The sequence below is a fragment of the Nannospalax galili genome, unplaced genomic scaffold, assembly GCF_000622305.1.
Source record: "Nannospalax galili isolate Female #2095 unplaced genomic scaffold, S.galili_v1.0 scaffold1050, whole genome shotgun sequence".
Lineage (NCBI taxonomy): Eukaryota > Metazoa > Chordata > Mammalia > Rodentia > Spalacidae > Nannospalax > Nannospalax galili.
The window spans coordinates 1,491,635-1,504,931 of NW_008329037.1; the positions used below are offsets into that span (position 1 = coordinate 1,491,635).

The 13,297-nt window shown below is 39.5% G+C and overlaps 1 protein-coding gene across 3 annotated transcripts in view; it reads right to left on the bottom strand.

Moving 5' to 3' along the window:
- Positions 1–13,297, bottom strand: part of Smarcc1 (SWI/SNF related, matrix associated, actin dependent regulator of chromatin subfamily c member 1) — a 128,794-nt gene that overhangs the window by 45,673 nt on the left and 69,824 nt on the right. For all 3 annotated transcript variants that reach the window (XM_029562282.1, XM_008830731.3, XM_008830740.3), the window contains exons 20-21: positions 6,621–6,879; positions 5,366–5,527 (exon numbers count right to left, since the gene is read on the bottom strand). In XM_029562282.1, the coding sequence (XP_029418142.1) occupies positions 5,366–5,527; positions 6,621–6,879 (421 nt within the window). The remainder of the gene's footprint in view (positions 1–5,365; positions 5,528–6,620; positions 6,880–13,297) is intronic.

Consider the following 13,297-nt stretch of genomic DNA (forward strand, 5'->3'; position numbering starts at 1 on the left):
AAAACTTTTGCCTTTAATCCCAGGCCTTGGGAAGCAGAGGCAGGTGGATCTCTGTGAGTTAGAGGCCAGCCTGGTCTACATAGTGAGCTCCAGGTCAGCCAGGGCTACAGAGAGACCCTGTCTCAAAAAAGACCAAGAAAATCAATTTTTGCCAAGCTATGGTAGCACAATACTTGAAAAGCAGAGGCAGTTGGATCACTGTGAGGCTAGCTAGGTCTACAAAGCAGGTTCTGGGCCACCAACAGTGTGATCCTGTCTCAAACAATAACAATGACCACAACAAAAAACTTGAGAAAAAATTTAACTTTTTTTAAATTTGGAGGGTGGGGAGAGAGATATCTGCTTTTGAAAACAATACCTACAACTACCCCACAACTGCCAGGTGTGGGGGCACACCTTCAATCCCAGCACTCAAGAGGCAGAGGCAGGCAGTTAATCTGTGAATTCAAGGGCAGCCTAGTCTACATAGCAAGTGCCAGGCTAGCTGGGGCTACAGGGAGACATTGTCCCAAAAAGACCAAAAAAGTAAAGAAAAGAAAATACCCACAATTATATTTCCACATTACAACAGTATTGTATTCATACTCTCTGTGATAAGGCAAATTTGACATCAACTTTTTAATTGGCTATGATTCCAAAATGAAAGTTTATATAATATTAGCAACTACTTATATGATAATGGTCATTAAAGACATTATCATATCATAAAGAGAAAAATCGAAGGACTATGCTAAGATTCTTAGAGACACCTTAAAATAGTTTACTTATACGCTATGTATTTCTTTCATGACACTATAAAAATCCAGCCTCTCTTTGGTCTGAACTGTGTACCATTAAGAGGCTGCAGACATACATGTTCCCTTATCTTTTGGTGCTGATAAACAGAAGGCTGTGAATCCTTCCTCCCAGCTAGGATGAATCAATTCTTTTTTTTTAATATTTCAATTATTATTTTTATTTTATGTGTATGAGTGTATTGCCTGCATGTATTGTGAATGCACATGTGTCATGCAATGCCACGGAGGTCAGAAGAAGGCTTCAGATTCCCCTGGAGCTGGAGTTGGGATGGTTTGTAGCCGTCATGTGGGTGCAGGGAATTGAACCCGAGTCCTCTGCAAGAGCAGTCAGCGCTCTCAACCGCTGAGCCATCTCTCCAGCCCCAGGATGAACCAATTCTTAAAACTCTAGCCGGGTGTGGTGGCACACGCCTTTAATCCCAGCACTCTGGGAGGCAGAGGCAGGTGGATCTCTGTGAGTTCAAGGCCAGCCTGGTCTACATAGTGAGTTCCAGGTCAGCTGGGCCTACAGGGAGACCCTGTCTCAAAAAGACCAAAAAGCAACAAAAAAAACCCACAAAAAACTCAACTCCAAAGAAAAGATGGTACATGGCATAAACTGAAGGGCATTTACCAAAGACATTCTAATAATAATATGGTTAGCAAAAGCAGGACAAGGAAACGATCAGAAATCATTTCCTAAAGGATAGAAGGAACTGGAAAAGTTAAGATTGGGTGATACCCAAATACCTATAAAATAGGAGCTTTTAGAAAAAGGTCTGGGGGCTGGAGAGATGGCTCAGTGGTTAAGAGCACTGGTTGCTCTTGCAGAGGACCGAGGTTCAATTCCCAGTACCCACATGGCGGCAAGCAATCGTCCTAACTCCATTCCTAGGGGACCTGACACCCTCTTTTGCGGTCTGCAGGCATTGCATGACATGGGTGCACCTTACCTACATGCAAGCAATATACTCATACACGTAAAATAAATTTTTTTTAAAAAGAGAGAAAAGAAAAAGGACTAAGATGGGGATGGGGGCTTACATCTTTAATTCCAGCACTTCAGAGGCAAAGGCAAGTGGTTCTCTGTGAGATCAAGGCCAGTCTAAAGTCTAAAGTCTACAAAGATTATTTCCAGGCAAGCAGGGGCTACAAGAAAACCCTGTCTCGAAACATACACAAAGCTGTGAATGAATTAATAGGGTGTTATCCCTGGTTATTTAATTAGTCCTATAATTATTTAATAGGAATTCTCTCCATTTTCTATACTTCACTTGTAAACTGTAAGCTATTCTATTAAAAAATTTGAATGATGCTGCTATTAGTCTGATGACTTCAACAAGGCTACAAAGTAAAGACCATCAAAAAACAACCAAATACCCTCAAGATCTGAACCTACCCACAGAACCTGATCTTCCCAGATTGCTTCCAAAATGAGCCATCCAAATTCACTGTTTGAAAATGTCACCTCCTCTGCACCTTTAAGTGCTTCTAGTTGCAGCTAGTCTTGAAGTACTCTCATCTCCTTCCTCTCTACAAAGAACTGTTTACTTAACTGCATGATTCAAAAAGTGTGTTCCAGAGCTGGGTGTGGTAGGGCACACATTTAACCCCAGCACTCCAGAGGCAGAGGCAAGTGGATCTCTGTTGAGATAGAGAACAGCCTGGTCTACACATGAGTTCCAGGCTACTGAAGGCTATAGGGAGACCCTGTTTCAAAAAGCAAAGACAAATAAAAAAGTATTCCAGGAACTCTTGCGGTGTCCAAAGGAAGAAGAGTAATTTTTTAAAAGACTGAAGTATTATTTGTATTTATTCATACATTCTTACATGGAGCTGTGAATTACTTTTCTTAAATATACAGGGTCTCACCACATAGCCCAGACACATCATGAATTCACAGAGATTTGCCACTTCTGCCTCCAGGTACTGGGAATAAAAATGTTAGACAACAGAACTAATCCAGCTTTTCAGAGAAACATTATACAAGATAAAGGCACTGAACTGACAGCTAAACAAAAGAGTTCTGGCGAATCCTTTTAGAAGTTATGGTTTCTGGGGCTAAAGAGATGGCTCAGCAGTTAAGAGCACAGGTTGCTCTTGCAGAGGACCCAGGTTTGATTCCCAGCACCCACATGGCAGCTAACAGCCATCTGTAACTCCAGTTCCAGGGGATCCTACGTCCTCATCTGGCCTTGTTGGGTACTGCATAACATAGGTAAACTTATATACATACAGGAAATACACTCATACACATAAAATATTTTTAAAAAAAGAAATTATGGGGCTGGAAAGATGGTTCAGCAGTTAAGAGCACTGACTACTCTTGCAGAGGACCTGGGTTCGAGTCCCAGCACCCACATGACGGCTAACCTCTGAGGCATTGCACAACATGGGTCACTCATATACATGCAGGCAACAGACTCATACACATAAAATAAAAATAAAATATTTTTTAAAAAAAGAAGTTATAGCCAGGTGCGTTGGCACACGCCTTTAATCCCAGCACTCAGGAGGCAGAGGCAGGCGGATCTCTGTGAATTCAAGGCCAGCCTGGTCTACATAGTGAGTTCCAGGACAGCTGGAGCTACAGGGAGACCCTGTCTCAAAAAGACCAAAAGAAAAAAAAAAGGAAGTTAGTTTCTTTTTTTTTTGTGGGGGGTGTTTTTTTAAGACAGGGTCTCCCTATAGCCCCAGCTGGCCTGGAACTCACTATATAAGCCAGGCTGGACTTTAACTCACAAAGATCCCTCTGGCGTCTGCCTCCTGAGTGCTGGGATGCATGCACCAGTAGAGGCCCGACCAGTTTCTAATCTTCTTAAAAACTCACTTTTAGGTATATGAATGTTTTGCATCCATGTACGTCAGTGTACCCATGCATGCAATGCCAACAGGGGCCAGAAGAGTATATTGGATCTCCTGGAACTGAGTTATGATGGTTGCACAATGTAGATGCTGGGAACTGAATCAGGGTTCTCAGCAAGAGGAGCCAGTGCTCTTAACTGCTGAGCCATCTCTCCAGCTTGGTTTCTAGCTTCTTAATGGTGTTGGTCTCATATATGCTTAGCAGGTATGCTACCTGGGCATTTTTTTATTATCTCTAAAACATTAAGTATGGCTGAAGTCACAAAAAAAAATCTTCCACTTCTGTTTTGGTGACTTTCGTCTCACTGTTCTACAGAATAGAATACTTGTTCCAATCTGCTGAGACAGTCTACACTGTCTCAATACTTAGCTCAAACCACAATTTTTTTATTAAGACTTCTTCAGGCTAAAACTATGTCTCTCCCTAATAATTTAAGGGCTGGAGAGATGGCTCAGTGGTTAAGAACACTGGATGTTCTTGCAGAAGACCCGGGTTTGAATCCCAGCACCCACATGGCAGCTAACAACTGTCCTAACTCCAGTTCCAGGGGATCCGACAGCCTCTTCTGTCCTCTGTGGGGATTGCACGACACAGGTGCACTTATCTACATGCAGGCAGTACACGCATACACATAAAATAAAAATATTTTTTTTAAAAAAAGTAAACAAGGAAATACCACTTATATATCCAACAGAACAAAAAGTCTGCTCACAAAATGTACAAAAATACTTATTACACTATTAGTAAATAGTGTAAAGATGGAAGAAATGCAAACGTTTAAGAGCAGATGAACAGTTAAAGAGTACACAGATGCAAAAAAGTACTATTCAGCAGACCAAAGAATGAAACACTAATTGATGCTACCTGCATGAAACTTGGTAACATTATAGTAAAAGACAAGAAGCTGGCCATGAAAGGCTGTATGCTACATGGCTGCCTTATATGAACTGTTGAAAATAACAAAGTCCACAGAGAAAGTCAAGATTAGGCACTCTCAGGCCTCAGAAGAATGGGGGAGTAATGATAAAAAGCTTGTAGCTGAGGCAAGAGGACCAGGTTAGTGTAGACTACAACACAATGAAACTGTCTCAAAAAAAGAGAAATCCCCAAGAGTGAGAGATCCCCTTTAATGGAGAGGTTAGTGACTGGAGAATTAGGTAATGGTGATAAATGCTCTGAACTGTGTATATATTAGAAACTACTATATTTCACATTTTTAAGTAGTTAAAATGGGGGATTTTATATAATAAATACTTTCCCCAAGTTACAAAACAAAAGCAGTAACAACAAAAAAGGAACTCAGGAGGCAGAAGGCCGCCAGAATGGTCTACAGGAGGAAGTTCAAGAATAAGAACTAAAATGGAAGACCCTGTATGTGTGGGTGGGTGGAGGGGGGGACAGGACACAATTAACTCAATACATATAAGTAAACAAATATGTTCCTTTGGGATTCTTCTCCTCTCTATGTTCAAAACCTATGAACAGTCACAAATAATTCATAATTGTGCTGTTGCCAGGTATGTTTTTGTAAATTTCTAACACACACACACACACACACACACACACACACACACACACACACACAGAGTAAAAGAATTCTGCGCTAATTTATGGGTCAAGTTTCCGCTGAACATTGTAACTGAAAGCAAAACCCACTATTTTGCATACCAAAATGGAATATAAACATCTATTAATCAAGCCCCAGAGCACAGCAGTGACTCACCAAGCTTCTCTGGCTCATCAGGGCCAGTGCCTGCAATACAGCTGCTTTCCAAGCCAAAGGTGGGATCCACCTTCCCAGAGGCTCGTGCGGCTTCTTGTACTTTCTTGACATGAGCTTCAACCAATTCCAGGGGTACCTCCTCTCGGACCCGAGAAAACTCCTCTGGTTCAAGAATAAAAGTAGAACTGAAACTTCCATTTTGCAAAAAACAGTTGATTCTATGTATGACCACTAAAATATCTGAACCAATATAATACTTTTGGTTGCAATGAACTCTTTGGGGCCCATTCTCTGTACCAGTAAAGTGCAAAGGTTAAAATAACACAATGAGATTCTACTATTCAAGGTTTTAATCTCAAACATAACATCTTCAAGCATACACACACAACATCTTCAAAGTTCTAACTGTAATGATAAATATTTTCAGGCCAGTGAATTTCTTAATGCCACAAAAACACATTCATTTCCACCCCCTCGTTTTAAGATAGGATCTTTCTGTGTAGACCAACATGATTATTTTGCATCTACATCCCCAGAGCTGGAATTTCACAGGCATATGGCAACACAGCCATTATCCATCTACTTCTAAACAAATACTACTGGGACTGATGTAATGGCTCAGCAGGAAAAGGAACTTGCCAGCAAGCCTGAAAATCTAAGCTGAAGTCCCAGAACACAAACAACAGAAGAGAACCAACTCTTCCACAAGTTGTCCCCCTGATCTCTACACATGCTGTAGAACATGCCTATATATGAAAAAGCATACATATACACATACATTTTTAAGAAAATTTAATATACCAACTAGTTTATTATAAATAAGAGCTATCTGACAATTTTTATAAAGCACATTATCTTTTTGGCTATTTACATAAGATAAATGTGATGGGGGAGGCTCTTGTGTTTGTAGGGAAGCTTACTTGCTAGCTGGCTCACAAAAACAGAGGTTGGCATCAGAATAGGTTTCCTTTATCACTTCTCCCTAGTTTGAGATTGGCTCTCTGACCAGATGGTCAGTGAGTCACAGTGATCTGCCTGTCTCTGTTCCCCAGGGCAGAAGTTAAATTACATACTGCCAGGCCCAGCTTTCCCATGGGTTTGAAGACTGAAACTCAAGTCCATATGCTACCATATAGGACACTTTACTACTCCCTGAGGCAATCCCCAGGTAATTATTCAGGTAATACTTGAATTTGAGATCTTTTTTCTCTTTCTTTTTTTTGGGGGGGGGTGGCGGCTGACAGGAAGTACATACCTAAAGCTGCTTTTGCTGCAGCAGATGCCACTCGAGGGTCAACCACAGATGCCAAAAAAGCAACAGTACTCATCACTGGATTTCCTGATTGGCTGAAAGGGACAGGTTGGTAAGCTAGTGGCCCAAGTGAAGCATCTGAATTTTCAAGGTATGGGTCCTCAATGGGAAGCCTCAAAAAGTGGAGGATGCATTCATCCTGAGTACGACTTCCAACATGTTCTGAAACTTTGTTCCAATCATCCTTGTACATCTCCAAGGCCTAAATTTAAAAATGTATAAATAAATAATCAAAGTGTTAATATTAGTAACAAGAAAGTAATGTGGAACAAAATTAGGAGCTTCTGGTTCTCTTCTTCAGTGACAGGGTCTTGCCTTTTTAGTACTTCTAATTCTTCTGCATCAGTCTCCCTCGTACTAGGATTAAAAACATGCAAAAACCACATGTAGCTTGTTACTATTCTTTAGCTAGAGCTTTTAAAAAATATTATGAGGGTTGTGGTGGTACATGTCTTTAATCTCAGATTCAGGAAACTGAAACAAAGTCTTTTCACCCACTAGACTAGGTGAAGTAACAAGATTCTGTTTCAAAATGCTAACATATATGGTTATTTGTACACTTTTAAAAATGGGTAGATATTACAGATTTTCTTATGGTAAGTTCTAAATTAGGCAAAAAAATAATAAAAGACAGAGACATGAGACTGTCCTTTACAAACACAAAACAACATTGCTTATATAAACACCCCCCCAAAAAAAATCTATGGGGGAAAATATTAATACTACATATTAAGGATAAAAAGAGAATAAAAAAACTTTTTTTTAACATCAAAGAATAATTTTAAATTGAAATAATATTTAAGATAGCATTAAAATGAAATGGGAATAAATACAATAAAGCATGTAAAATATCAATATGCTGAAAAAATAGCAGTGAGATAAAGTTAATTCAAGAGATGCCATAATATAAACAATTCCTTCCAAGTTGAACAAGGATAAAAAGAGAATAAAAAAACTTTTTTTTAACATCAAAGAATAATTTTAAATTGAAATAATATTTAAGATAGCATTAAAATGAAATGGGAATAAATACAATAAAGCATGTAAAATATCAATATGCTGAAAAAATAGCAGTGAGATAAAGTTAATTCAAGAGATGCCATAATATAAACAATTCCTTCCAAGTTGAACCATAGATCATCAAAAACTATAATCTGGGGTTGGCAAAATGGTTAGGCAGGTAAAGGTACTTTCTGAACAAGACTGGTGACCTGAGTTTCTTCGACCCTGGAAACAATGTAAAGTTGGAAGGAGAGACCTGATTCTACAAAACACTGACCTGCACACATGCTCACAGAAATCAAAAACCACATACATTGTGCCCCCCCAATCCAGAAAGAAAAAAGTGTAAGTAAGCTTTTAAAAAAAAGATTTATTGCCAGGTGAGGTGGCACATACCTTTAATCCCAGCACTTGGGAGGCAGAGGCAGGTGGATCTTTTTTAGTTCAAGGGGACCCTGTCTCAAAAAGACAAAAAAAAAAAGAGATTTATTTATGTGTATGTTTTGCCTGTTTGTATTGGTACCACATGCATACCTGGTGCCTGTGGAGCCCAGAAGACAACACTGGATCCCCTGGACTGGAGTTACAGACAATTGTGAACTACTATGAGAACTCAACCCAGAGCCCTCAGCAGGAACAAGAAAACCAGAAATATATGGTATTAAGAAATACAGAAGTGAGGGACTGGAGATATGGCTCAGCAGTTAAGAGCACTGGCTGTTCTTCAGAAGATCCAGGTTTGATTCCCAGAACTCACATGGCAGCTAACAACCATCAATAACTCCAGTTTCTGGGGATATGACACCCTCTTCTGTCCTTCTCAGGCACTGCACAACACAGGTACACTTATACACATGCAGGTATAACACTCTTACACATAAAATAATAAATAAATCAACCGGATGTGGTGGCGCCCACCTGTAGTCCCAGCACTTGGGAGGCAGAGGCAGGCGGATCTCTGTGAGTTCAAGGCCAGCCTGGTCTACGTAGTGACTTCCAGGGCAGCTGGGGCTACAAGGAGACCATCTCAAAAAACCCCAAAAACAAAATAAAACAAACAAACAAAAAAAAAAACAGGAAACCAAACGAAAAATAGGGCTTTGTAGTGGCTTACTGAAGTTACTTCAGTCCAGGGACATGATTTCCTGCCCTACTTTTCTCCTTGTTTTATGGTAGTGGAACCTGCATTGAAAGTGGGATGTGGTCTATGTGCTAGGTAGTTGCTTTTCCACAAAGCTACATGTCCCTAGCCCGTCTGTGGCTCTCAACCACAGGTAATTTGGGCTTGCTTAGGAATCTTGTCAGTACCTAGAAATTTCTGTCATAACACAACTGAAAAGGTCCTGCTAGTATTTCTGTCATAACACAACTGGAAAGGTCCTGCTAGTATACAGAGTGTAAAGGCCTCAACTACTACTAAACATCAGACAAAGAAAACAAAAATCACACCATAGGAGCTGGAGAGATGGCTCAGCAGTTAAGAACACTGTTCTTGCAGAAGACCCGGTTTGGATCCCAGTACCCAACAAGGCAGCTTACAACTGTCCGTAACTCCAGTTCCAGGGGATCAGAGGACCTATACTGTCCTCTGCGGACATTGCATGACACAGGTGCACTTACCTACATACAGGCAATACACTCATACACATAAAAATTAAAAAAAGAAAAAAAAATCACACCAAAATACAAAACGTAAGAACAACAATAAAAAACCCATCTGACTTAAATGTCAATTGTGCTGTGCCTGAAAAACTAGCTCTAATGTATAGCTGAACTGCAGTGAGATGAGCTCTCTCCATGTTTTATTTGGCTCAGTAATTCTTAACCCAGGGATCTAAATACTGCTCTAGACTTTCTTTCTTCCTAGAGTAACTCCTCCAAAACCAAGTCAGAGAATAAACCAAGTGCTATTCTTTAAATCATATTGCAAACATAACTAATTCTGGGTTTCTTCTGGATATTCAGTGACTTTAGGTTGTTCCAGAAGGAACCACTTTAAAAAACCAAAACACCACATTTACAAAAATATTTTTTTTTTTTGGTCTTTTTTGTGGCAGGGTCTCCCTGTAGCCCCAGCCGTCCTTGAATCTCACTATGTAGACCAGGCTGGCCTTGAACTCGCAGAGATCCGCCTGCCTCTGCCTCCTAAGTGCTGGGACTAAAGGTGTGCTCCACCATGCCCAGCTTATTTTTACTTTAAGTACATGAATGTATTTCCTGCGTGTATGCAAATGCACCCCTGTGATGCAATGTCTACAGAGGTTAGAAGAGGGTGTTGGATCCCTGGATTCCTGCAATTGGAGCTACTGAGGGCAGTTAGCTGACCATGCGGGTGCTGGGAATTGAACTCGGGTCCTCTGTAAGAGCAGCCAGGGCTGAGCCATGTCTCCGGCCCCAAAACACATTTTAAGAAAACAAAAGTATCTACTTTATGCTTTTCTGAATGTCAGTAATTGTTCCTTTCAGTTAGAAATATCAGGGCAGATTCTAAATTTTGCATTATAGGTAGAGCATACTCTATCAACCTTTTCTAATGTCCTTGTTATTTTTCTTTGACAAAACAAGAGACAGACAGACAGACAGACAGAATTTCAAGTGAGTTCCAGGATAAAGAGTCAGGGAACCCTTTAAGATGTAAAATTCAAACAATTACTGGCATTCAGAAAAGCATAAAGTAGAGAAAGAGTGAACGTCAAAGCTTAGGCACTGACTGTAGCATTAACACCAAATTGGAGATGTTTTCAAAAGAACATAAGGAAAGACTGGCCAGGAAGGAGGTATGGGAAGGATGACATATATAGAGACATTTTTAGTAGGTATTTCATGTCACTAGAAAACCCCTATAGTTTCTTCTGCTATAACACACGACCAAGTCTTCTTTGTTCCCTACTTAAGATTCTTAGAGTATCTCTTTATATTCTAACTCATCCTTCTCTGTTACAAGCTGAAATAAATTCAACACAAAACAAATTTTCTCTTAAATGATGTGCCTTTTCATCATTTTGCAATTTTTAAAATGAAATATGATTAGGTAACCCACACTCCTTCCTCCCTAAGTTCTAGGAACAGTTAGATCCCCAAATACTGTTGGAACACAATGAACAATAAAATCTATGAAACTACTCATAGGAACCTGGACCAACCAGAATATTTTACTTTTCTATGATATTCAAATACAGCAGTAGCATTATTTTCACAGCATCCTTTTTTTTGACAGCATGAAACCTCAAACCCAACATGCTAGCACTGAGCTACAACCTAAACCCTGATGCTCAAATTTCTAGGCATCATGTTAAAAAATAAGTGTTACTTGCCCACTATGATGAAGATATACATATTCACATAGAGTACAGATCAAAACAAGGTCTAATCTAAACAAGCTTTTTTTTTTTTCATTTTGATCTTACGCAGTAACTAAAAAACACATAAAAGTCTTCACTTCTAAAGGAGACCATGGAAACTATATTATTTTGTCCAATCCATACATTGAATTGATATTTTCAAACTTGAAAATAATTTCCAGTATTACTAATACGACAATGAATTGAACATAAACAAAATATATTAATCTTCTGCATTCACCCAGGAACTGGGCTTTGATAGGAGGTATTAAAGGCCTTAATTTTTGTTATAGTTTAATTAAAATCTCAAACATAACCACATTGCTACCTGATATATGTTTCTAACAAAATCCTGTGATTCTACGCTATACCTCTTGTTTGCCATTGGAGATGTAAGCTCTCAGCTATAGCTTCTGCCACTATGTCTCCCTCTTATAAAGGATTTTTATTCCTTTGGAGTCCCAGGAAATGGTAAGAACCTATATGAATAATGCAAATATATTACTCAACTATTGAGAAAAATGAAATTATGAAATTCAAGTTTAAATGGATGCTTGGAGTAGTGGTGAACACCTTTAAACCCAGCACTTGGGAGGCAGAGGCAGGCGCGGATCTTTATGAGTTTGAGACCAGATTGGTCTACATAGTAAGTTCCAGGCCATCTGATGCTACAGGGAGACCCTGTCTTCAAAATAAGAAAAAAATTTAAATAAAATTAAATAAAAAGATTAAATGGATGGACTGGAAACAACCAACTTGAATGAGTAAGATTAGCACATTTCTCAACCTTCATCAGAGACTTTGATTCTTACAGTAGATAGTTATTAACACAAGGACCTACCAACTGGTCAACATGAAGAAAACAAGAGACTGGAGTGATCAACTTTAAATGGGACAGATGTCACCTGTCGCATGTAATCTGACACCTCTCCTTCAGGGATCATTTCAGAAGATAAAGATGTTAAGAGCCAGGGCAGTGGATGACTACAACAAAATAATGGTTTTAGGACACAACAGGGTAGTTGCATGTATAAACTCACAGCAATTGTGACAGCATGCATTAAAACTTGTGCAAGCTCAAAAACAATGCTGCAGAAGTGGGCAAGAAACCTTAACCTTAACTGAGAAGTGATTGGTAACTGATAGCTGTTAGGAGAGGGAGAGTCAGTTTTCTTTAGGGGTGTGACCCCAGGTAGATCAAACACACTCCAGGGGATGGCTCTACAACCAAGAGTATTTAGGGAACACAAATTTGACTTGATAATCATAAAAAAAGGACAAGAACTCAGGTGGGGAGGAATGCCAGGGATACAAATGAGATGGGTTGGGTGAAGGCAGTGAATATGATCAAAATGCACTATATGGTGTTCTGAAAGAATTAATAAAAGTATTATTTGGGGCTGGAGAGATGGCTCAGTGGTTAAGAACACTGGTTGATCTTGCAGAAGACCCAGGCTTGAATTCCAGCACCTACATGGCAGGTAACAAATGTCCATAACTCTAGTCCCAGGGGATCCGACAGACTCTTCTGACCTCTCCGGGCATTGCATGACACGGGTGTACTTACCTACATGTAGGCAATACACATAAAAATATAAATTAAAGAAAGAAAGAAAGAAAGAAAGAAAGAAAGAAAGAATTATTTAAGGGGCTTGGAGTGATGCCAAGTACACTGCATGTTCTTACAGAGAACCCAGGTTTAGTGCCTAGTAACCCACACGGTGATTGACAACTGTCCGTGACCCCAGTTCCAAGGTTTCCAATGCCCTCTTCTGGCATGTGTGGGCATTGTACTCATGGTGCACTTAAATACATGTAAGGCAAAACATTCAACTACATAAAATGAAAATAATTTAAAAATATTGCATAATTCTTTTTGGAAACAAAAGCCAATGTAAACACTACATCTATCTTTTGAGGAAAAAAAAAAGATCTAAATTTCTTCCGGTTATGAATTAATTCATAATTTTCATCAGATTTAATGTTCTGGAGCTTTTATTTTTCCCTTGAGGAAGTGTACGTGTATATATGTGCATCGGTGGGCATGTCCAGGAATAAGCATGAAAAACAGAAGTCAATGGTAGAAATCTGTTAACAGTCTCCAATCTATTGTTTGTGAGGGGGACTTTCACTAAAGCTAGAGCTCACTGTCTAGACTGGCTGGCAGCAAGCCCCCAGAATCAAGCCGGTAAGACATTTCAGCTAGTGAAAGTACTTGCTGCCAAAACTGACAATCTTAGTTTAATGACCTGGGACCCATATGATACAGGGAAGGAA